The sequence below is a fragment of the Serinus canaria genome, chromosome 4 (genome assembly GCF_022539315.1).
Source record: "Serinus canaria isolate serCan28SL12 chromosome 4, serCan2020, whole genome shotgun sequence".
Lineage (NCBI taxonomy): Eukaryota > Metazoa > Chordata > Aves > Passeriformes > Fringillidae > Serinus > Serinus canaria.
In genome coordinates, this window is record NC_066317.1 from 53,325,122 (window position 1) to 53,350,445 (window position 25,324).

Here is a 25,324-nt window from a genome sequence, read left to right on the forward strand (position 1 = left end):
GTTTTCCACCATGCCTTCTCATCATGTTTTCCAGTACAGAATTTTCATCGTTTTTATGGAAATACCATGTAACCAGGCATTTTCTGTCAGCAAGCAGCTAACTCAAAATCTGGTTTTGTACAATTGTTACTTAAAGGTATCTTAACATGCATTGCTCTGTAGTGTTTTCCCGCTCAAAGCTGTGTTTGCATCTCGGATCTTTTCCAAACGAAACAATTCTATGATACTATGATGACTCTATCCAAAGATTGCTCTGTGTGTATCACATTCTGCCAACCAGCAGAAGCAGAGAATGAGAAACAGTGCTATGGAAGTCTTTATTTCTGCTGTAGATGTTTCACCATTAGTGTTGTTCACAGCTTGTGAGCTGTCAGTGGTTTCCTGGCCCCTCAAGCCTATGTGGTTGAAGGTAGTTTTATAATGTCTTATGATGTCAGGTGTAGAATAATTTTTGGATAAGTAATGGAGGGGTGAAATGTTTCAGGACAATAGGAATTAGGAAGAGGGCGTTTTATGTTAAAATTAATTTAGACATGTTTGTAATGGTTTAATCCCAGCCAGCAGCCAAGACCCATGCAGCCCCTCACTCACTGCCTCACCAGGTGAGCAGAGAGAGAATCAGAAGGGTAAAAGCTACAGAACTTGTGGGTCGGGATAAAGACAGTTTTATAGGAAAAGCTAAAAGCTGCTTACACAAGCAAAGCAAAACAAAACAAGGAATTCTTTCATGACTTCCATGGGCAGGCATGGTGTTCACCCATCCCTGGAAGAGCAGGGCCCTTTCAACCATAATGGTGACTTGGGAAAACAAATGCCATCACTCCAAACACCTCCCTCCACCCCCTTTCCTCTTTCTTCCCCCCACTTTATATACTGAACATGTTGTTACATGGTCTGGTCGTGGTCCCTTTGGTCAGTTTGGGTCACTTGTCCTGGCTTTGTCTCTTCCCAACCTCCTAGGCTTCCTGGCCAGCATGGCAGTACAAAAAGCAGAAAAGGCCTTGGCTCTGTGTAAATCCTGCTCAGCAAGAACAAAAGCATCTACATATTATCAGCCCTGTGTTCAGCTCAAATCTAAAGCATAGCCCCATATCAGCCATTGTGAAGAAAACTAACTCTACTCCAGCTGAAACCAGCACAGTGGTAAACAGTAGACACTCTCTGTTTTGAAAGACATATTAAAATATTTCTCTGTATACATAGAGTCTGCTGAGCGTCTTATATAAATAGAAATTCTACCATTCTACAGTTCTGCAGTGATATGTATTTATATGCATTAACTGTGATATAGGGCATTTTAATGGAAGTTTACTAGGTATCTGTTGGCCAGTGTTGCTGCACTGGGAACCTTAAAGAAAAAGCATAGATTGGTTTCCTAAGTTAATATATACTGCTTGTTATTTTCATCTACATTGCTTAAATTTTCAGTATAGCTTCAGTTTGGGAGAAGCTTTAAATAAAAATTGTTAAAATAACAAATCAGTGAATCCTTCTACCTTCTATATGAAATGGAAGTTCTTTAATACAAATGAGATTCTTTGAATAAACAAAGATGAAGTAAAATGCATGGTTAGGAAAACAACTGTGTGGGGCCACAGTCCTAAGTATGCTTTTCTTAATTTGGTCTCAGTGAGATCACTCAGTTAGAGATAATGGGTTTGCACTGGGGCTGTGTGTCGAATGAAGTTGCAATGCATATGTCACTGGTGAAGTCTTAGATTTGTATTTTAAATGTATAAGGAATCAAATTAAATGGAACAGAATGCCGCAAGACCACAGAAGAGTTAAGGTGGGAAGACAGGTCTTGAACTCAACCAGTCCAATCTTCTTGCTCAAACATGACTTCCTAGAGCAGGTTGCCCATTTTCAGTATGGTTTTGATTCTCTGTGACTCCACAGCCTCTCTGGGCAATGTTCCAGTGTTTGAGCATTCTCACAGAAAAAAGAGTGAGGGGGCAAGACCCTTCCTCACTGTCTTGCTGTCCTTTCTAAGGAACCTGTATCCCTTTATCACAGTACTCCAGTTGTGTGACCTATCCCACTGATTGTCCATGATCCCAGAGTTTGTAACCCTGTAACTGGACACAGTCTTCAAACTCCTCTTCTTTATTCCCCCTGCTGCATGTATTAGAGATCTTGGAGGGGCATCAGAGTGTGCTGGTTCTGTGGTTCTGGCTTAGAGCATTCCTACAAGGCTGTTCTATGGTAGTCTCCTTCTGTACATGCCTATGGCCAAAGGAAATACACTTCAGCTCAGTTGCTTTGTGAGTTGCTAAGTCCTTTCTCTTCCCATTATCCCAGTCTCTTGACTTGCCCACCCTATCCTAGGCTTCCTTATTCCCTCCCACATAATTTCAAGAGTAAAGCTCTCCTTTTGAAGTTCCCAGCCTACTGGCAAAGGTGCTTTTGCCTCATGTAGTCAAGTGGATCCTGTGTCTCCCAAGCAGCTGCTGAGCCTTATAGAGGATCCCATGGTCATAGAACCATCTTTGAGGCTCCCAATTCCGAGTCCCATAATGTAATGATGATGTATTCCTAGTACAGAACACAGCTTGATGGTTGATCTTCCTACCAGCCACAAAGGCCCACCAGAGAACCTGAAGGTCACAGCCCTTAATGCTGTTACAGTTATCTGTGGACGTCCCAAAGTGATTCATTCAAACCAACATTCTGACTGCTTCAAGGGCCGTTGGTGTCACAGCAGCATGGTACTCACTCACTGAGATGCTGCTCAGACAGCTTGTCTCCTGCTAATGAATATGTCTGTGGGCATGACCTTTTTGGGCAGGCATAACATCAGAAGGATCAGAGGTTCCAGACAGAATTATGCTGTGACATACCACAAATGGACCCATTTTAATCCATTTCACTTCCAGCTTCTAGCTTGATGTACTCGGCTATCACAATTCACTTCTGAAACAAACTTCAGGGATTACCTTATGACTGTCCATGACATGATCATAAATAATGACTAATGGGGCTATTTCTTGTAAATTATTGAATTCACTAAGTTTTGCTAGCCTTGTGTTAAGGTGCGAAAGCTGCATTCAGAATCCTATGAGATAAAATCTGTGGATAAAATACACTACAGGGTAAGGAATAATTTTGTATTTATCTCACAGTGGTGCTGTGAAGATTAATGTGATTTCCTCCTCTCTACGAGGGGTTTGAAAATGAAAAACATTATGCATTTGCCGAATGTGGATTGGTGCACTTTGCTTTGGTTTGTAGGTGCATGTGTTTGACTCCCATAGCATGAGGTAGCAGTTGGAAAACAGTGACATTGTTTGTCCTTGCAACACACAGAAAGCAATATTCCCATGGATTTCAAAATGTGCCAGCTCCAAGAGCATAGCCAGTTGAGAGATTTTTGTTTCTGGACTTGGAAATCTTTGATTCTATTGGTCAGAGCAGGTGGTAGTATGTAAAACCTAGAACTTGTTAGCCACACTAGGAGTCATGTTTTGTGAAGTGACACTATTGTTTCTTCAACAAATAGATTTTGCACTAACACAGAATCATAGAATCATTTAGATTGCAAAAGATCTCTAAGATCATTGAGTCCAACCATTAACCTAATGCTGCCAAGTCCACCAATGAAGTCTAGGAGAGAAGAAATGCTCATTCTAATAGATGTGATAGTCCCTCAGGCCTAATGTGTACAACAACTTCTATGATTGCTGTGTCTTACCTTAATGGAATAGAGAGATGCTTGTGCACACCTCTGCATCTGAGTACTTTCAATAAATATTCCGTCAATTAATTACAACACTCAAAATGTTCAAGGGATTTTGATTATTTTTGTGCATTTTCTCAAAGTTTAAGATATCTTCAGGAGTTCAAAATATTTAGGAGAGGATTTTTTTCTTCTTCTGTTCTATGTCAAATTACTGCTTGACAAAACTTTGATTTTTGGTGTTATTTTCCAGCATGAAAATGTGAGTTAATTAAGTGTATTTTGGTTTATAGACCCAGGATCTGTAATTTTAAAAGTCTTCTCTGGTTTTTCATCTTAAAGAGAAAAATACAATAATTTTGGCATTTTATTGCAAGGAAGTTAGTGCTAAGGGCAGTCATCAGTTCCCGTATCTTCGAGTGAACAGTGGTAATTGGTAAGTAAAACAGGTTTTTCTGTGTTAATTCAGCCATGGCAATTGTATGAATGCATTGGAGGAGAAACTGCACTTAAATTTGTGATCAGTCACACCCATCAAGTGTGCTGAATATTTCATCAAACCTTTTTCTGTCAGACCTATAATTCAGTGTTCTTTGTTTGAAGGTGTGGCTGGAACAAACTTATAAGACTGTGAATTGCAGTATAGGAATGTTTGTATTTAAAAATATTTCTAAACTGTAAAGGTATGTTGGAAGTTTCCCCCTCTTCCCCCTTGCCATATTACTTTTTCAGGGAGTACCCTAAAAGAAAAAAGTTTCTTTTTTTTATTCCTTTTTTTAAAGTGTTGGATAAGATTTATGTGTAAAAGAATTGAGAGCTGTATTAAAGACTGTTACTATCCATCGTTTTTAAAGTGCTGTGAAGAAAAGCAATGCTGTGTGTATGTGTAGATAGATTTGCAAAATGATTAAAGGAGCCAAACTCCAGTGTAGTGCATAATGCCAGGGATGACTGTTTGGAGTTACTGGTTTTTCTCATCAGGCCATTGGTCAGTAGTGAGCAAAGATCAGTTGCTGCCTGACAGGTATTTACTGGTTTATGTTAATATGTATTAATTAACAAATTATTATAATTATTAATTAGTATTATTAATTATTATATTTATGTTAATAAGTATTTATATATATTTTTGTCAGTATTTTTTGATGCTCATCTGTAGCTAAAGTTCTTTTCCACCTTTTGTCCCCAAAAAAATGTTCTTGCAAATTTTAACAAAGCCCAAGTGGAAAAGGAGGAAGTCTGTAATCCCATCCCTCTGAATCTTTGGCTTTCGGGTCTGTTCTGATCTATCATGCTTTCTTTCATTTATGTAATAAAGGTAGGGACTTCCCACTTGGCCCTCTCAGAACTGTCTTTTTTTCCTTTCTTCTTAGCTTCTGATGGGATTGTTGGCTGTGGTTGCATTTGCATTTGGTCAGAGGAAAAAGTAATATGGGGACAGTGTATTATGTCTAGCACTGCAGTGGGGGTTTAGACAGTGCTCAAATCATGCTCCACTGAGAAGGTGGTTGGGCACTTGAACAGACTTCCCTGGGAAGTGGCCGCAGCACCCAGCCTGCCAGAGATCAGGCAGCATCTGGACAACACTCCAAGTATGTGGCTTCCTTCTGGGGCAGTCCTGTGAGGCAGAGGCAGTTGGACTTGGTGATATTTATGAATCCCTTCCAGCTATTCTTTGAGTCTATGATACATGCAAGCTTTCCATAACAGATGCATATAAAACCAATAGCTTGTTGTGCTGCAGAGACTCCAGAGAACCTGCTAGAAATGGAATGTGGCTGGAGCTCTGGAAGCTTGTCTGATACTGGCCAGCTACAGAGACGGGGCTGAAGCAATACTTGTTTTGTATTAGAAACAGCTGCATTGAGAAGAGGGTAGGAGAAACAGTTTCCACTGCTGCTGGTTGTTACAGAGGGAAGACGAGGCAGCAGAAAGGTACCCCTGCATCTTTGCCTTCTTTATTCATGCCTCAGAAACCTCTCTTCATCAGTACTTTATAGTTAGTTTTGTAAAGTAAAGTCTTTCACAGTTTCGGGAGTCTTTTAAAGGCTTCACCTAAAATCAAAAGAAGCTCTTGAAGAAATTGACTTTAGAGAAGCTGAATTTAGCTAATTTACAGGGAGTTGTTCTCCGTTGCATGGGAAAATGGTATGAACTTTATTGTCTGTTGAAGTAACTAATCTTGGATTTCTGGGTGAATTCTGTGTTTGTTCTATGAATATTGAAGAGAAGTTGCCAAATGGAAAAGTGCATAAATTTCTCCCCTTTCCTCAAAAAATACGTGCTTGCAGGTTCACTAAGGCAGTCCTCCATTGTTAGTTTTATCATCTTTCAAGCATATGGTATGTTTTTCTGTATATGCCAAAGAAATGGTACCAAGTCCAGGTATCAATCAATATATCCTCTTGGCTGGCTGTCCTTAAGCCTAATAGAGTACTTTGGAAAATCAAATATTTCTCCATCTATCCGTATTTAACCAAGAGCTTTAATGAGGTCTTGCCAAAATCTTTGAAACTCGTAACTGTCTAAATTATACTTTGTATGGAATCTCTAAGCCAGGGAAATGAGTAATTGCTGGAGACTACTTCTGTGACATAGCTTGGTTGTTTCAGTTTAATAGAAGTACAATACAAGGCTTACAGGAAGGAGCAAATCTATTCTTAGCTCATTGTAATGCTCTTGGCATGGTCAAACAAGGCTGGTTTATTTTGGTGTCTAAAAGTCTTTGTTTCAAGTTTCTTCCAAAACCTCTGTCGTGAGTATAAAGGTTTTTGTCACGTTAAGTCATTTATATGACTGACAAATAAAATTCAGCATAGAATTGCAACCCCAGAGAAATGGTTTTAAAGGAAATAAATCTGAGCAGGAAGATTTAGTATAGGCATGGTAATGCCTTTCCTGCCATTACTGTGAGCCAGGATTTAACTACAGACTGCTGAAATCCTGGTGTTACGATTGTAAACACTGATTAGTGAGATTGAGTTCTTTCCAGGTGTTGAAATTACATGTGCTATTGCAGTGTTAAGAGTTGTGCCAATTCATCATAAAAAGGAGCTTTATAAATAGAGGTGTTTCTGAGAGGTTTGTGCAAATCATACTCCTTTTAACTAACGCAGGCTTTATTGAAAGTCAGCTTTGTTTAAAAAAATTTAAAATTGCATCTAAGCAATAGCCATAGATACTTGAGTTTAAATACAATTTCCTGCAAACATGGGTTCTTTGTTTACTTTCCTTTAAATGGCCATTAAGAAGTACTTTTCAAAACCATTGATTGAGTGTGTTCTGAAGTTTCTTGATTCATTCATCCTGTGAATGACTATTGCACTAGTTTTTAAGAGATAGGAAAAAGATCAGTCCACCAAAGCATACATGAGGAATCTTTTGTATTGCTTGAATGGTTGTTGTCTTGATAATAAAATTAGAAGCAGGTTAATTTTAGTCCTGTATTGGCTATAAATTGGCTATTTATAGGGGTTCTTTTGCTATTACACTCTTCCCCCAGATTATTTATTGCAGTCCTCAGTTTTGTCAGTAGTTTAAAAAATGCTTTAATCTCTTCAAAATTGTGTGAAATTTACCTTACTTTGTTCTGAACTTTTGGTCTCAAAGCATGAGAAGTGCAGAAGCCATATCAGTGACTTAGGGTTCTTTTTCATCAAGTAGGATGTTTTCAGTTTCTTGAGTTATTTTTCCTGTTTAAAAGTTTGAAGCTATTACTAATTTAGACCAATTTGAATTTGGAGTTATCTTCTTCAATAGTAATGTACAAAAGTTCTACTTGAGGGTAGCTTAATAGTCTAATCCTGCAAATGGTCGTATGCATGCACAGCTATGTTCATGTTACTATTCACATTCATACATTCCTCTTAATAGTTCTCTTAAATGTAAAGCAGGACATGTATAAATAGCAGTTGATAGTGAACAAGAAGCAAGATTGCAATAATGGCTATCAAGATACCTTGTTGATTTGACAGTGTATGAATTGTCAAGGTAAAATTCATGAAAACATCCTATGAGACTCAAGTGGTAGTAGAATCACTGGGTAAAAGAGTCAGATTGAAAAAGAGAAAAGTCAGAATTGAGAAATGGGGAGTTGAAAGAGAAGCACAGCAGGTAGGGAATCTAAAACTAAACCTAAAATACCAAAAGAGAACTAGGAACAGTCACTTGATGAATTACAGACAGTTAATGCATTGGCCTCAAATCCAGGGAGGATGTGTAAAGGTGGCTCAGAGATATGAGGCTTTACTAAGTCATACTTAGAAGACCCAAAAATTCTTTTTAATTTTTTTTTTTATATTCTTGAGATATATGGCAATGGATGACACACCTGTCCATAGGCAATGTCTTGAAAGGTTGCACCTTAGCCACTATGTTTCTAACTCTTAGAAAAGCTGTCATTGGTAGGCTTTTCCTGTGTTGAGTCAATGTTTGTGTATTCATGAGACGTTTTTAGGGTAAAAATGGAATAAAATTGCCTGTACTATTTGCTCATTTTCAGGTAGCATATATAGGAAAAGAGCAGATTGCATTTATTTTTTGGTTAGTGATCATACTGGTGTAATTAAATCGTAAGATCATAAACCCGACTGCTTGCCCTGCTAACTTAGTAGGTTAATGTGAGTGACTGCTTTTAACTTGGATTATTGGGTGGGGAGCAGTGGTTGGGTTTTAAACTCCAGCTTTCACCTCTGTTTTTCCAGAATCTAGGTGATACCTAACAACAAAAATCAGGTCATATTTGAAGTTTTGCAGTAGTAGATATCCATGGTATTGCTCCATACAGGGGCAGGGACTTTGGCTGACAGCTTCCTTACTGGCTGGAAATCTGCTCTAGGCGCTATTAAGGACTTCTGTTGTATCATAATTCTTTCCCAGCTGTGCCTTTTGTCTAATTATATGCAAGTTTAAAACTATTATTTTGGCAGCTTTGTATAAATATTGTCAAAGTGTTCTGAATTTAATTCTTCCCACCAGCCAGGATGCTGGAACTAGCATAGATGTTTTCACTTAGTCTTGTTTGGGCTTTGTGTGCTGTTCTGGGAGTCTGTATGCACTCATGCTGTATAGAAAGTATAGAAAAATAAAGGAACCCAGGTGACTTTTCTTGTTCTCTCTCTAATGAAGCATGAAGTCTGGGTACCACCAACAATAAAAGTAAAGATTGTTGGTGGATAAGGGGTAATTCAAGGGTTTCTTCTCAAGCACTACTTACACTTCTCTCCACAGACACTGACTTCTGACTGATGTTTACTCCTTTTCTAGGCAAATCTTGCTCAACTACTGAGTGAGGCTCAAGATCGAAATAAACATCTTGGAGAAGAGATTGGAGAGCTTCAGCAGAGACTGGGAGAAGTACAAGGGGACAATAAGGTACTACAAATGGCATGGCATGGAATGTGTAAACTGGGCTAGAGTTTTGCATTTACTTAAGAAAACAAATAAAATAATGGGTTACAGAGTTTCTAGAATACTTTTGTAATTCAAATGTTCTTAGAACAGTGAAACTACAGAAGCTGTAAAGGATACCAGTAAGTGCATCTTATGTATTTTTGTATGCTGCTTTTGCTCTGTTGTCCTAAACTATTATTTTGTATTTAGCCTTGCTTTAATGCTGTCCATATTCCTTTCTTTTCTAAAAAAAAAAACCGAAAAAACCAAAAAACCCCTGTATTTTATTATTGGTCTTTCCTCTTAAAAATAAGTACAGATCAGCATGTGTTCTACATGTGATAATTTCCAGGTTTTTGTACTGAACTGCAAAATTCTAGTAGATGCTGGAGGAGCATTATTTTTCCCTTAAAAAATCTGGAGTAGTTGATCAGAAACATATATAGTGAGCTTTCTATTAAGCCTTCATCCCATTACCCTTACATAACCAATTTATTTCATTGCTAAATTTAGCAAGTTATATGGAACATTGCTCAAAATCTGCCATTTGGTATTAATCAAACTCCTGTTGTCTCCATTAATTGAAATATTTAAACTCAAGCCAAATGTGTGTAACATTCACAGCTGGAGCTTTATGCAAAAGTACATTCAGAGATCAAACTAGTGAGAGGTTGAATTGGAGAGTCGAGGTGGTTAACAAAGTAAAAAATTGAAACAAATAATGATAACTTCCCTCCCTTAACTACAGTTTTAAAATTATGGCATTTTAAAATTTGAATAAAAATGACATGGCTTTTAATTATTCAGATGGGATTTGTCTTTTTCCATTTAATTTTATTTTCTTTTAAACATAAGTATATTATGATAATGCAAGTTTTTTCACTGTTTGTCACAAAGACCTCCCTTCAAGGTGGTCATAGAGCTGGAAAGGTTCAAGTGAAACCTGATTTTGTAGTATGCATAGCATTCAGCATAACTTGCTTAACTCTTCAAAGAGCAGATTTCCCACTGTTTATTTTATTTGCATGTTACTGTTTGAGCTGCATTACAGTGTAGAAGTCAATGCCTTTCAGTTCTTCAGTACCAATATTATGCCACACAGCCTTTCCCAAGCCAGTCCTGAACAGATAGCAAAGGTTTGTAAGTACAAACAGAAAACAAAGGTAGGAAAACTACAACACATTTAAATATCAAGGTTATGTACCTCTTGTAGTTCCTTATGACAATATATGATCTTGGTAACACAGAACCTCCTTCTTTGTGCCTGAATTGGCACTGTTTAGGTTCACCTTTGTCAGTTAACATGGTATTAGAGAGTTACCTTTGTGACATCTGTATTCTCAGCTTGAATTTAAATTTATGATCCTCAAAATGAATGGAAAAGTACAAAAGGGGTTATTCTGCCCAGTGTGCCTTTTCTCTGAAAGGTACAAAATAGTGCATCATTAAATACAGAGTGGGAGGAAAGAGCTGCATCAGACACAGATTAATTTAGACTAGGATTTTCATTTTTGGAACACGTTCTTCAGTCTCCGAGTAAATGAGAAATAGAGCTTATTTTAGAGTCAGGTTGCTGGTTTTCAAAGTGCCTAAAAAAGCATTGCCATCTCTCTGAGGGATTTAACACTCTCCTCCTGTGTCAGATTTCTTTCCCTACAAGCTTCAGTGATAAAATTCTAGGCTTGTTCACAAAGCCATTCTCTTCTACTCATCAGTTCTTCTGTACTGGCAGCTGGGCTACCTCAGGCACTGGAGTCCAGATAATGCATGTTATATACAAAAACAAAAAAAAACCCCATAATAATTTGCTTGTTCTTACATTTTTTCCCCTGCATTCTTCTCTCTGCTTTTTCCAAAGTGAGGGAGGGCATCTTGCCCAGCTGGTCTACGTCAGCCTTACTTCTGGCAAGAGATGAACAAACAGCTGCTTTTGCAGCAAGTGAAGCTGCTTATGGATGAACAATTCTGCCTATGTCTGAGCAGGGGTGACTCATGCAGGCTTTGTCACTGAGTGGCAAGAGCTTTGCAGGACCAAAAAAGAAAAAAAAAACCTCTTTAAATATCACACATTAGTTCTATTGATAAAAAAATGTTTTGATGGCTTGGCTTGTTTTTCACCGCTTTAAGGTTTGCTACAAGTAGGATACAGTCACTTGGATTAGCAAGAAAACCTTGAACCAGAGATTTTTTACTTGTTGAAATCATGTTAAACATGTCATCAGGCTCAGGCAATAACAAATTACTTGCATTTGGTTTAACTGGAATAATTTTTTCCTCTCATTTCAAGTAGAATTTTGTTGGCACAAATAATAAAAATAGTTCAGACAGTATCTGGAAGGATTTGTTGCTGCAGTTTGAAAAAATACAGCAATAGTTAGACTGCAGCATTCTAGTGACAGATATCTAAGGCTGTTTATTTTATGATTGATCACAATCTCCCAAGTTCTGACGCATGAAAACTCTTCTATCTTTATGGTAGTTATTTGTAAATCTTTTTCCTTCCTAATGTTTTGACAGCAATGCTTGGAAACAATTACTAAAACATATAAGGAAATAGTTAAAATATTTAATTCTCTCATGTGAAAGGGTAAAAATGGAAACCTTAAGAGAAACTGGAGACTTCTGCAAGACAAGATGACTCAGTTGCCTTTACCTGAACCCCTACCCACGCACAGAATTGCTTTTGTAAGCTGCTAGGAGCAGTGCTGAGCGAGAGGAACGTGCACAGGGAACAATGGCTGCGCTGTTACTGTCAGTTCCTTATTGCCAGGCAGACAATCCTTCACGCAGCAACAGGGAGAAGTGTTAAATGGGGGGTGTGTGTTTTGGCAGAACTGGGACTTCAGGTAGCATATTTGCTAGTTCTGGTCCACATTTTAAGATTTTGTAAGATAATGTGGTGAAGACAATTGCTGTGACTGTGGCTAAACATGATGGTTTCTGCCTTCCATGAAGAATTGATTGTGCTTGCTTCCCTTTTCTTCTGCATGTTTTATTGATAATCAGGAGTGTCCAACTTTGGTGCAGGCATTGTCTATGGACTCCTAGCCTGCACAGCACCTATCCCAGTGATGCTGTTTTTAGGCATTGTGGGGCTGATAAAGTGTTGCTACTTTGTAAATAATTATTATAGCTGAAGTGATATAAAAAGAAGCTGTGATATTAAAATAAAAAGACGGTGCTTGCAGCAGTGGATTGTTTTGGTTAACAATTTATAGGTTCTTGACAAACAGGAGTTTTCTCTGGGAAGGTGCCATTAATTTAAATCCATTCAGCTGTGAATGCTGTTTGCTGAATCCTGAGGGGTAGTGTTAACATAAATGAAGTTGAGTGGTCTTTTCCTCAGTGATTTCTGAATGACGGAAACAAAAATACTAGCAGCTAGAGGGCAGGTGTATAAAGTTTATAACAAAGCATTAATATATAAAATAAACCCTTAAACCTCTGGCATAACAGTGTCTCTTTGGGTCACAGCATTTTCAGGGAAGAATTTTATAGCAGGTGGTGCTGCCTCATGAGACATTCGCAATGCAGAATTAAATGACTTGGCCTGTTCTGCCCTGTCAACTCTCTGATTGGCCAACTGTCTGGAAGAAGCACTCTGTTGTTTTATGGATTGATATTTTACTGTATTTTGTGTATGTTAATAATGCTGCTTTTACTGGATCAGTTTGGATTTTTGAAGCATTCTTTTCATGGGTTCACTAAAAGAATGGGTTTTGGGGGTTTTTTGCCTCAAAATTGGTAGTAAATAAAGAGTTCTCCTTTTATTGATAGACTGTTTGACCTTGCAAGTTCTAATTGCTTGCAGTAATATTTTATGCCTCACCCCCTCCTGGGCAGGAGGAGAGTTGGTCATAGTGCATGAGTGACAGCTTTGGTCCAGTTCCCAGCCTGGTGCCAAGTGTTATGCAGAAGTTTTGCTCTGCTGCAGGCTTTGGAGACATTAATAAAGTGTGATTCCTCTTTCCATTTCCACTTTTTTTGAACAAGAGTGAAACCTCAAAATGTTATTACATTTGTTTTGTGTGGTATTTGTCACTAGAGAGAGATTCTAGAAATTAAATTAATTTATCTGAATTAAATTACGTTACATGACCACACCTTTTGTTCATCAGCACTTTATCATTTAAAAAAATCCAATAGCTATGAAGCCATTCTAGGGTTTGCTAGTTGCCCTTTTTACTTGTTTTGATAAAGAAATAATGGGAGTTACATCTCTTAGTATCCACTCAGCCTTACTAACTATGCAGTAGTTTGGACTTCACCTGTGGGGATAGTGAATTACAGTTTGCCAAAACCAGTTACTTAGCAGCCGCAGCTTCCCCTGAACAAGTGAACTTCTTATCAGCACACATTGTACTAGCTTCAGTGACTTGCACTGAACTGGAGCTGAAATAAGCGGGGAGGATGATTTTGGTAGTCTGTCTTGCATCAGCAGGATTTTAATTGGCACATTGTAGCTATGGTGACTGGCATCCCATAAATACCAAAGATAGATTTTAATGTACAATCTTCTACTTCAGAAGATTGATTTTTTTTTCCTAACTCTGCAATATAATGATGGCATTAATTCCTTGGTGCAGTCAAAGATACAGGAAAAGTCAGACTGATTGTTGTGGTGGGTTTCCCTGGTCTCTGTGGAACTCCTTAAGATGAGGCCTAGGTGTACTGAGTATAAACAACTGTAAATGCTGAATGCCTTTTAGATTGGTATTTAATACTCCATGGTCCTTGAAAGGTCGTTGCTTTTTGCTTTGGATATTGAATGTAAATGTGTATTAATTCAAGTCAGACTGTTTTCAGCAGTCACAAGCCCAGAAGTTCATTAGCTGCTTGAGCATTTTGGCCAAGTGTCTTTGTTGTTGGCCCATTTTGTTGCTTTTGACATGAATTAGCTTTTGTGGGTAGACTAAAATAATAATGCATAAGCAAATGTATTAGCAGCTGTTAATACAAATTCTGCAGTGATGTAGCACAGGAGGGGTTTTAAGTAGTGTCAGTAAAATAAAGCTGGACAAGCCACTTTGTTCCTTTTTATTAACTAGAAAGACTTCTCTGCTGCAGAGAATTTTAATATTTATATATTTACTAAGAGGCTTTCTCATAATTCTCTAGTTTTAGTCTGAGTGGAATTAGCTCCTGTCTCTCCTAAAAAACATTGACCACATGTCTGTGTTTTCTTGGTCTTTCATGATTTGTGTACTCTGATGACTGTTGTTGAAGGGTCCGATTGAATTCCTGTGAATGCTTTGACTGTTCAACTGGGTTTTTTCACTAAAAACTGGATTTGACCCTCAGCTCAGAAGCCTCCCTCTGATTTAAATAATAGCAGCTGTTTGGTTTGGAAGAGCTGAAGTCTAAAGCTGACAGCTTTACTCCTGTCAGCTGTACTCTTTACTCCTTTTGGCTGTAGCAGCAAAATATCTAATATACTGATATATTTTGCTGCTACAGCCTATGTTTTCTTGCTTACCAGATTCTGTTTTTGTCATGGCAGCTCCTTCGAATGACCATAGCAAAGCAAAGACTGGGAGATGATGAAGTTGGGGCTCGCCACTTTGCAGCACATGAGCGGGAGGACCTTGTTCAGCAGCTGGAGAAGGCTCGAGAACAGGTAGTAATTAAATGGGCATACAGTGTCATGTTTTACAGAGCTGTTGTAGTAGTAAGTAAATCATTTCTGTTCTGTTTGAAGGGCTGGTAGCTGATTAATGTTGGAAGTAGTGGTTAGAGTGAATTCCTAATCTCCGGAATTTTTTCTCTAGCTTATTGATTCTCCTTTTTTTTTTTTTAATGTCCAGCAACAAATTGTGACAATTGGATATTGTCAATGAATGTCAATATAAGGTACCCTTTAGTGAAGGCTCTTACAAGTATTCAACACAGTGTACAGTGGCTGATGTACCTCCTAAAGATACCCTCTGAATCAAATTTTCTGTAAAAGCGTTGTTAGTGTCCTCTTCCTCCTGCCTCCAAGCTATTTCTTCTCCTCTTCTGAAAAAAATCTCACATCAGACCTATTTCGCTTCCTCTAGTCTGTATGAATGCTCTTTACCATGCAGCATCAGACTTTTTCCCTAACACTGATCCATACATTTCTGGACAGTTTTCTGGCTCTGCATTCTCAGTTTTCCCAAACACTTATTTCTACCAGTATCAGTTCCATCTTGAATTAGCCATTCTGTGATCCTGGAATTTCTAGTTCTTAAGTCTTCCCTCAATTGCAGTACCACTGTACCTTACTGGAAAGGCTCTTGGTCTTCTACCAGTGTGATCCTCCCTGCTAACTCTGTTACCAAGCTTGTGTTCTTTCTGTTCATCACCCAGCCTCTTTTAAATGGTGGTCTGTTGTCCTTCCTGGCCTATCCATGTTTTCTAGGGTGTGGGTGGAGACTTCTGTCTCTGCATACTTTTCTCACACTCAGTTTCATCTCCTGGGAAATTTGAAGCTCTTTGTCCTTGCGTATCTTTCCCACTGGTCTTCTTCACTCTTTTGCTTAATAGCACGGCTGATCCTGTTGCCTCCATGATTGCTTAGTTTTGTACTTTTTCCGTTCTTACTCTATGGAACCTCATTGCTCAAGTCCCATGATCAGTGCAAATTCCCACTTACAGGCTTTTTGACAAGGCTTAATTCCCCAAGTCCTAGAAATTATATGATAAAACTACTTTAATATGTTTGTAGAGCAGAATTACAGTAGGGATTGAGATTTCTTTTGCTGTTACACTTTAATTGTTTTCTAGAAATTTTTTCAAACTAATCTAACTGGTAAAGTTCCTTAACTCCAAGTTAATGAAATTGAGTAAAAATACCTGGGGTTATGAGCTTTGAAAAGACTGTTCAAATTTTTGACTGTCCAAAATCAATACTGTTCAAACATGTGCTTGTTGCTGTTTTCAGGCTGGGTCCTATGTTAGCTGTTGTTTAAAGTCATACTGATACAGCTCTCCTTTCTTCTCAGATTGAGACTCTGAGATATGATCTTCAGGCTGCCCTGGATGAGCTACAGGATGTGAAAGAGGAACGCTCTGTTTACCAAGATAAGTCTGACAGACTAAACCAAGAGTTGAATCATGTCTTAGGAGGGCATGAAAACCGTATCATTGACATAGATGCTCTCTGTATGGAGAACAGGTGAGTGCATTACTGTTTCCCTAGAAAAACAGTGTGTTGTTTTAATAGGAGGATCAGGAAGTCAGTCACAACAAAACTTTAAAGAAAATATATCCAAGAATGAAAGTTAAGAGATTTTGGAAATTTGTTTTGCCCATTTTGTTTATACTGTAACTAAGCATTAAATAATATTGAGAAATCTAGGCTACAGGAAATTACCAATGTTGTATTTGGCTACATAGATGCCAGTGATGTTCCCAAATAAAGCTAAACAAGGAAAGGGAAGAGAAGGCCTTTTTATTCCCATCACTGTATGGCACCAAAAGCAAGAATATTAAAAGTTTGTGTATTCAGAAACTCCCAGTGAGCTGTAGTGGACTAATCTTGAATTGGAAACAGGGACTGTGAGTACCCTGAATTATAGTTACAGACATAATTTCCTCCACAGGGAGAGGTTGTCAGCATGGAATGATTTGCCAACAAAAGTTGCTGGTGAAATCACCCATGTAGATATTCTTGCTGGTTTCTTGGGAAAAGAATGTGTTTTATGGTCTCTACTAAGGATGACAGGGAGGAGTCACTGACAGAGCCGTAGTAGGTATCTCCCTTAATGTCAACAATTACCTTAAAGTGAAATAGAACTTGTAAGACAGTTTCCATTTACAAACCTATGCTTTAGGCAAGAAGGTGTACTACCAAAGGCATTACTTCTTCCCCACAACTTCAGGGTTTTTTTCTGTTTTGTGTGGCCTACAGAGTTCTGTATAAATTTAAGCCCCCTGCTCTCCTGGCAGTGATGTGAGTTTTTTCCTGTGAAATAATTAAATTGTCATAAGCCCTAATAAAGCTGCAGTGGTACTGCATGAAAGAAGATACCTTATAAACTCTTTATTCATAAAAAGGATATTTTCCTGCTTGGAAATAACTATCTCATCCAAGTGCATAAACTCTAATAGGAAGAACTGTGCTGTTTCATTTAACTGTGTACCATTTGTCAGCTATACTGTTAAATTTTCTACTTTGTGATTGCTAATGAGAAGTGCCAAGTAAGTGATGGATATTGCAATGCAAAAGTTCTGCGTAGCTGAGTCTTGTGTTGACATATATACAAATCTTCATGTGTCCATCTCACAGACCTTCAAGTACAGAGGGCATACATAAATGCTTCCTGACTATTTCCTCTAGACATAAATATATTCTTTGAGCTTTCTTCCCCAGAAGCCTGACGACCAGTACAAAATAGTTGTGCAGCATGCTTGACAAATCTAACAGGAGGGCAGCCTCCTGTTCTGATGCAATTTGTTTCCCTACTTTAAGTTTTATGGGGTCAAGAACAGTAATATTTTGTTATTTCATCCCTCAGAGAACTGCAGAGGGAAAAGAACTCTCACTAGTTCAAAGACAGGACATGCCAAATAGTAAAGAAGACTGCTTGAGGCAGTATTTGAAGGTTCTGTGAAGTAAAGGATTATATTTCTTTTTCAGGTATCTTCAAGAGAGATTAAAACAACTTCAAGAGGAAGTCAACCTTCTGAAGTCTAGTATTACTAAATATAAGGTAAGATCTTCTCAGTGTATCATCTGAACTGTGCTTCTTTGTTCATGGAAGTTACTCTTCATTTTCATGTTAAATGTGTTTGAAGAACAAATTTGTTCTTGAAAGAAAAGTCCACCATTGACATTCTGACAATATTAGTATGTATACATATTACGTGCTCATTATTCCTTGTAGGCTTCTTAGCTGAGGGCAGTACAAAGGGATACCTGTTAAAAGTACTTTGAAAAATTAATTAAATACCTTTTTTAAGTTATGTGGGGGAACCATCAGTCTGCTGAGGGGCAGATGATCAGCCTTCTAGCCAGCTGCTGGGTGAAAAGTAGCAGATCATGCAGTGGTGAATAACTGCAGCTGTGTTGCTGTCCCAAAAAGATAATGTCTCCCTGTTCTCTGGTGGGTGTGCTATTTCTTCATGTAGCTTAATGGTAACTAAGCTTTCATTGTTCTTCTTCTCCTGAGTTAAAGTATATGCTGTTTTACATAAAACCTTCAGGACTGATTTTTGCCCTTCGCAGAAGCTGTGCACTCTTATTTCCTTCTGCAAGTCATTTTGGGGAGTGGGAGGGGAGGGCTGCTTGTCAGACCGTGAGAAGGGTAATCTTAGGATTCTTGATAGGACTTGTTCATTTAGGTTACTATAAAGTAGTCACAGCCCTGATCGTTTTTTGTGCAAGAGCAAAGCTCCTCAAAGTACCAACTTAATTTCAGCGTCTGTTCCTGCTTGCAGCTTGGGTCTCTTGGAGCGTGAGTTTATTGGTGAGAACTGAGCAGCTTGGTGGTCCAGTGGGCTTCACAGAACTGTAATTGAATGATCTGGACTTCTGTAGCAGGACCATTCTGCTTCTAATTCCTGAAAGTCAGTATTTGGTACTAAAAGGCCTTATAGGAACTCTGACAGAGGAATTGAACTTCACCTTTGAAACCTATCCAAAGAAATGCTGGGAAAAGTCTGCTTTTTTTTCCAGTCGATGTTGTCTACAGCATACTGCAGTATTTTCACTGGCAGTCAGCAGATTATTAAAAAATAGGCAAGTCTTAAATATACATTGGGGGGAGTGGGTGGGAGAGACTGCAGTAAAGTGATTATGATGAGACAGATGAGTCTTTGTAACTTTAGGCTGGAGAATAATAATCTTTGAGAGTTACACCCCCGTAGTTTATTATAGGTGTAGGGTCTGGGCCTTGCAGAGTTGCTCTGAGACCAAAATCCAAAGTTCCAGATTCTTACCTCCTAATGACAGGATTTGTTAGCTACTGTTTTTCTAAATAAGATATTTGTTGTTTCCCTAGAATGCACTAGAGAGACGAAAAAATTCAAAGACTCATAGGTCCAGTAGCAGTGCTCTGACTGGAGTCCTTTCTGCAAAGCAAGGTATTGCATAAATGCAGCATGGTGTTGCATATCTCATTGAATTCCTTTCATCTAACCTCTTAATTTTCTAACCCTTTCCTTACCAACCAAACCAAAAGCTCTCCTCCTATTCCCTGTTTACTACTATGTGCTAATTCTGTCCTCTTCTCAGTTGACTTCACAATATAAAATTTGCCTCTGGATTACTGCTGCTTCTTTTGTTAATTCTTTTGCCATTCATTCTCTCCCCCATTAGTTTTATCAAATATTTCTTTACTCTCTAGACCCTGACAAATCATTTCTTTATTCATCTCTTTGCTCTGCTAACAATGGCAGTCACAATTCGCATTCCAATGAAAAGTAGTCTGGGTGGTGGAGGAGGGGCACTAAGTCAGGTTTTCTGCTACTGTTCTTGGCAGCTTTTATATTCATATGTTTTACAAAAAGTCTTTGTGTCCCATGTTTCTTCATGGGTAGCAAAATAATCTCTTTTCCCTGTTTCAAAGAAAATATCAAGATTAGGGAAGAAAGGGAATGAGAAAATTCTTTGAAGCAAACAGTATATCTTGCCACCCCACTGTTTAAATATAGGTATATTCATACACACACATGAGATCAGTAGTAAGTGTCACAGTAACTTGAAACTCATTTTACTGGTTTTGACTTCTCTTTTCTCCTCTTCTCCATGTGCTTGCATACAGGTATATATATATATTTATGTAAAGAAGCAGAGCCAGACTCTAGTTACAGATTTTAATGATACTAGTGAACTTCCTGATTTGGCTTGAAGGTACAGACTCTGTGTTGCCAAGGAAGAGTTCATGGGTGACTGTATTTTCACACCAGTCTTAAATAACCTGAAGGATTTAATGGTTCTAAAAATTAGTATAAAATATTCCTTGGAGGCTTCAGTTTTAATGACCAGTTTTTACCTATTCGTAGGCTGCAGAAGAATGATTTTGTATCCTTCTGAACAAAAAGAATTTTCCAAAAGCAGAATCAAGTTAATGTAAGATGTGTCTGCCTATACTTGTTCTGGCTATTGCTGTGAATAACAATCAACTTGGAAAGCCACCATACTCATGACAGCTAGAAATTACAGTTCTGATCTTTTGGCTTTGTTTTTTAATTGTAACAAAAATATATGTATTCATTTAAGTGACTGGAATAGTTCCTTAATGCTAAGTAAATGTTTGTGTTGCATTTCTGTGCATGAGGAGCCCAAACTCATTTGTGTTTTTAACATTATAGTCCAAGAGTTGTTGTCGGAGGATCATGGATGTAGCCTACCAGCCACACCACAATCCATTTCAGATCTCAAATCACTGGCCACTGCATTACTGGAAACCATCCATGAAAAAAACATGGTCATACAACACCAAAGACAAACCAACAAGTAGGTGGCATGACTTCTAAGTAAAATATCAATCTATGGCAAAGTTAGTTTGGGGAAATATTAAGGGGAATGGGAAGGAAGATTCATTTTCACAAAAAATTCATCATCATGATTGAGTGGTGGATTCTTTAAAGACCAGATTTGCGATTTGAGAAAAATTACATTTTCATCTTAAATTCTGAGGTTGACAGAGACCTGTCTGCCTATGCTAGGCAAGGATTTGGTTTGCTGCTTAGGTTATTACAAACTGTAGTAACTCAAAGTAGACTTCTAGCAGGAAGTTTGTAGGAACAGCTAAAGAAAAGCTTCTGGGAGGAAGGACACCCTTGAACTGGAGAGAAGATATGTGGTAATTGGTAGTCAATGTAGGAATTTTCTAATAAGCTCTGATAGGGTTAGTAAGTGTTGCTCCTAGAAAAGAGTCTGAAAGGGTTAATGTAACATTTGACAAATGCTAAGTGGCCTGTGTCATACAGATAATACCTGTTGCTCCTATAGTTACTTTGCTAAAAGTTGAAGCAGATAAACACAGTTTGATTGCTACTATATGGGTTTTTTAAATCTGAACTGAACTTTAAAAGAGAATTTGTTTACTCTTAGCTGTTCTGCTCATCAGTAGAATTCTTTGTGGCTTGTACAGTTCCTATCATGGCAGACTATAAAAATTTTTTACACATTTTGTGACATTCTGATATTATTGTCCTTATACAGTGTATAAAAATCAGAGTTAGAAAGTGTTCCTTGATTTTGTGCTCATCCCCTCTTTTTTTGTTAGTGAGTTTTTGTTGGGTTTTTTTTTTGTTTTGTTTTGTAATTTTTTTTTTTAACCCTGAGTCACTGCTGGTAATCAGAGGTTATTCAGGCTTCTCAAAAGCACATCAGGACCAGATGCCAGCAACAGCCAGAGATCTTCCCTGAAAAGAAGTAGTACTGAAGTAAACTGTATTACACTAGAATGGATGATTCACTTTGAAAATTGATAACTTAGATATTAGGCAGACTCCATTGCATAATTCTGAGTGATGTGGCAACAGAAGTGGAGGAGCAGTTAATAGCCACTTTTAATACTTTTGAGACATCAAATGGCTAATCAGCTAAAAGGAGACTAAAGTGGTGAAAATGTAGCCCAGATCTAACTGATGGCAGCCCAGTCAATTCTTGGCCTGTAGTACAAGAGGAGATGCTGCACAGAGCAGTGCTAAGGAAGGGCTAACAGCTGCTTACTCCCTTCTTACTGCTAATGTAACATCAGAAGAAAAACAGAACAACTATTTTTGTTCCTGGTGTAACCAATCCTTGCCTTTTACGTCCTGATACTGTGTCATTACCCAGTGTTTTGTTTTGTATAATTTTTCTTTTTTTGCAAAGCTCTTAGTTTTGTATTCCTCTTTGGTGATATGCAGTCTCTTGCATCTCTCAAATATTATTGCAATGATTGTTTTCTGATAGTACTCTTTCTGCTTTCAACCACTGAGCATGGGTTGTCTTGAGATAACCCACACTAGGAGATATGATCCTTATGTCTGCATGCCCCACTGGTCACATAAAGCCATCAGAGTATAGACTGGATAAATGCAAACTATTATTCTATGGCCAACAGAAGATCAGGTCTTAGAAGGAAGTGACAGTCCATACCAGTCCAGAGTCAAGAGTGTTCGCAGAACTGTAGTGTTATATTCAGTTCAGGATGGTTCAGGGAAAAAAAATATAGATAAATCCTGATCAAGTTGAGTGAAGAGCCTCAAAAACATTCCTTTGTGGTATTCTCATTCTTTTTGTCACTTTTGACTTTAGGTGGATTAAAGAAGCTGTTAAGGAGCTAGGAGGAATAGGAACCACTACAAGTGGAAACACCTAAGACATAAAAATTTAATGTGAAAAAGGGAAATGCAGGTAGGACATCAAGGAAAAACATCCTTTATTTGAGATGCAAATAAATGAGGGCACTTAGTTGCCACGTAAAAAGTTAAAAGTCTGCTGACTTGAGAAAATGGGAAAGAAACTGCCCACCTGTTGAAGAAGGTTAGATGGGAGTGTATGATCAGTGCACAAGTTAAAAAGACAGGGTTGTAAACTGGTACTAGAAGATGTATTCTTTTGTTGAAGACATTTCTCCATTCAAAATAGGAAGTTGAGAAGGTGTGAGGCTAGAGAGAACTGTAGTGATAAGAAGTTTTACATAAATCACAAGGCAGCAGTCTTTCCCTCTGCGAAGAGCATATTTGGAGGACACATTTACTCTTTCAGATTGGTGTTTGAAGAAAGTGAGATTTATTGGGTAAAGAACATGAGATTTTGAGGTGGTTCTTTCTTTCTGTGGAGAAAATTCTGCATTTGATATTTGATGGGTGAATGACCTAGTTATGATTCTCTCGCTATCAGTAAATGAGATTTTTCAGACCATATGAACTTACTTTCCCCCATACAGTTAACCTACTTTGAGGTCTAGACCTCTTTGGTAGCTTGCAGATTGAGAGTTGGCTATATAAGTTTACAATAGCAGAATGTTGAATTTGCTTTCTGAACAACTGAAGCAATAACAAGACAGTGGATTTTTTTAGTGTAGATTGGAATTTGGATGTTCTGTTGAAGTTTACTTTCTGTTCTTACACTGTTCTTAAAAAAATCCATTGCCATTTGTTCTTGGAGAAGACACTACTGTTATTGCCACTCTTCTAAAGATGTGGCATGAAGGAACTGTGGGAGTATGTGCCTAGGGACAAGTAGGCTATATCTAGCCTTCATTTTTTATCCCCAGTTTTCAGAAAAAAAGAAGTTGTTGTGGAAAAAACCAGATTGTTTTTCCAAGGTGGTTGGTAGCTACTAATGCTAAGTTAAAGTAACGTCCTGTGTTTTCTTCACAAGCCCATTAGCTTAATTTGAAAAGGCAGTTGTAAATTAATTCTCTACGCAGTAGTGTGTCGCAAGATTAAACAGTTCCATAAATGCAAAACCAAATTGTCCTAACTCTGCTTAGCAAATGGATAAACATCCTTTTTTATTCTACCAGCAATAAACCATTTATTAGCTGTTCTTTTTAGTGCAATTTGTTCCTGAAATTGCCAGCACTTGTGCAAGCTGGATCAGCGTAAAAGCTGCTGTGGTGGTTAGATATAGTGCACTAATTTTAACATTTCTAACTTGGGCAAGTTCAGTCATGTCCAAAATTACAAAAAGAATTGTGTCAGTCTGTAACTTGAGCACATGTTTCCATGTGAGGTGCAGAGCCAGATATGGGACTGTGGCAGTCCTATTTACAGGCATTTAGATGATGGTATCTGTATGAGGGTGTATGTCTTCTGCAGCAAGAGCTAAATTAAAGTCAGGTGAAGGGAGCTCAGGTGGGACCATTGCTACTGTTGTGCAAACACAGATTTCTGTAAAACCTTATCCTGGAGGGAGGTCTATACCAACTCCCTTGTTGCATTAGGCACAGGACCAGAGAACAATGGAAATAGCTATCACCTGTGTCTGTGACATAATCCTTCTGTTTTAGTTGCAGGATCTGGTTCACCGTGTCTAGAGATTAAAAAATAGATTAGGGAATTGGGTGCTACCAGCCCATGCAGCCCCTTTAAAAATACCCACCCAGGTAGGCCTACCCAGGCCACCACAGCTCAGTCTTCCCACAGCATGTATGGAGTTGGCAAATTATCTGGAGGTCTCAGGGGAAAGGAAGAAATGTGATAAACCACATTGTGTTCAGAATAGCTTACACATTTATCTTTCAAAAATTTATTGCTATAAGAACTTGCAGCTTTATTTAGGTTTTATTTCTCCCATACCTGTCTTAAAATAATGGGATTTTTTTAGCAAACTAGAATGATATCACTAAATGTATTTTGCTCTCTTCCTGAATGAAAGGAGTGGGGTTAAATATTGTCCTCTGCTGTTGCCAAGCATTGTTCTGAGACACAAAGTCATCCTTCTATATGAGAACCTGCAACAAAGGTTAAAAAAAATAACTCAGTGCCTCTTCAGAGGATTCAGTAGGTATTATCAGGGTATATTCTCTCCAAAACTATAAGAACTAGTGTGGTACAGCTGATAAATAAATTATAAAATTTAAGAGAAGCAAGAGAAAAGTGATGTTGCCGTTGTAACAAGAGCAGTAGCAATAACTTCTTACAGAAGGTTGAGATGTGTTTGGTATAGCTAGCTGGCAGGGAGGGCAGCATCCTTCCCCTGTTTTCTGCCCTGGAACTAGTGGTTAACTACTAATGAAAATAATAAGGATTAGACATGTTAAAATTCTGACTCCTTTGTCGTGACAATCATTAGCCAAATCAACAATGTTTTGTCAGTTCCCTGTCAGAACTAACACAATGTGGAAGAAGTCTTTCATCATGTCTCTCTGTTCCCCTCTTAGCGTGGGGAATTCCATGTTCTTTAGCTGACCCTTGGTGAGGCCTTAGGCAGGACGGTGGGAAGGGGCTCCCAGTGCAAGGCAGAGTTTCCTGAAAGCTGCTCCTGCCTTTTGCTGTCAGCTGGTTTGTTGTACTGCAGAGCCCAACTGCTGGATGTCAGAGTTATGAAAATAGTGTTATTAAGGCTGAGTTTCTCATACCAGATGGAAGCATTCTGAAAGTGAAATCTGGACCTGAATAATTTTGCTTTTAATTGGAGAAGACAGTAGTAAATCCATCATAACCTTTTTAACCTACTGAAATACTAAGTTTCATTGGGGAAATAAACGTAACTGCTTCATCTTTTCTCCTCTGCTTTTGAATGTGATGGACTGTTCTTTTTAGTTGACACACACCCCTGTACCTCTCAGTGCTTTCTTTGATGTTTATTATAAGCTTTCTTACAAGCTTTCTCTTCCTGTTTTACGT

At 38.2% G+C, this 25,324-nt stretch overlaps 1 protein-coding gene across 2 annotated transcripts in view; it reads left to right on the forward strand.

Annotated features, from left to right (window-relative positions):
* CCDC149 (coiled-coil domain containing 149) overlaps positions 1-25,324 on the forward strand; it is a 51,437-nt gene that overhangs the window by 11,099 nt on the left and 15,014 nt on the right. For both annotated transcript variants that reach the window (XM_030239185.2, XM_050973916.1), the window contains exons 4-9: positions 8,942-9,049; positions 14,568-14,684; positions 16,033-16,205; positions 17,670-17,742; positions 19,033-19,114; positions 20,345-20,489. In XM_030239185.2, coding sequence (XP_030095045.2) covers positions 8,942-9,049; positions 14,568-14,684; positions 16,033-16,205; positions 17,670-17,742; positions 19,033-19,114; positions 20,345-20,489 — 698 coding nt within the window. The remainder of the gene's footprint in view (positions 1-8,941; positions 9,050-14,567; positions 14,685-16,032; positions 16,206-17,669; positions 17,743-19,032; positions 19,115-20,344; positions 20,490-25,324) is intronic.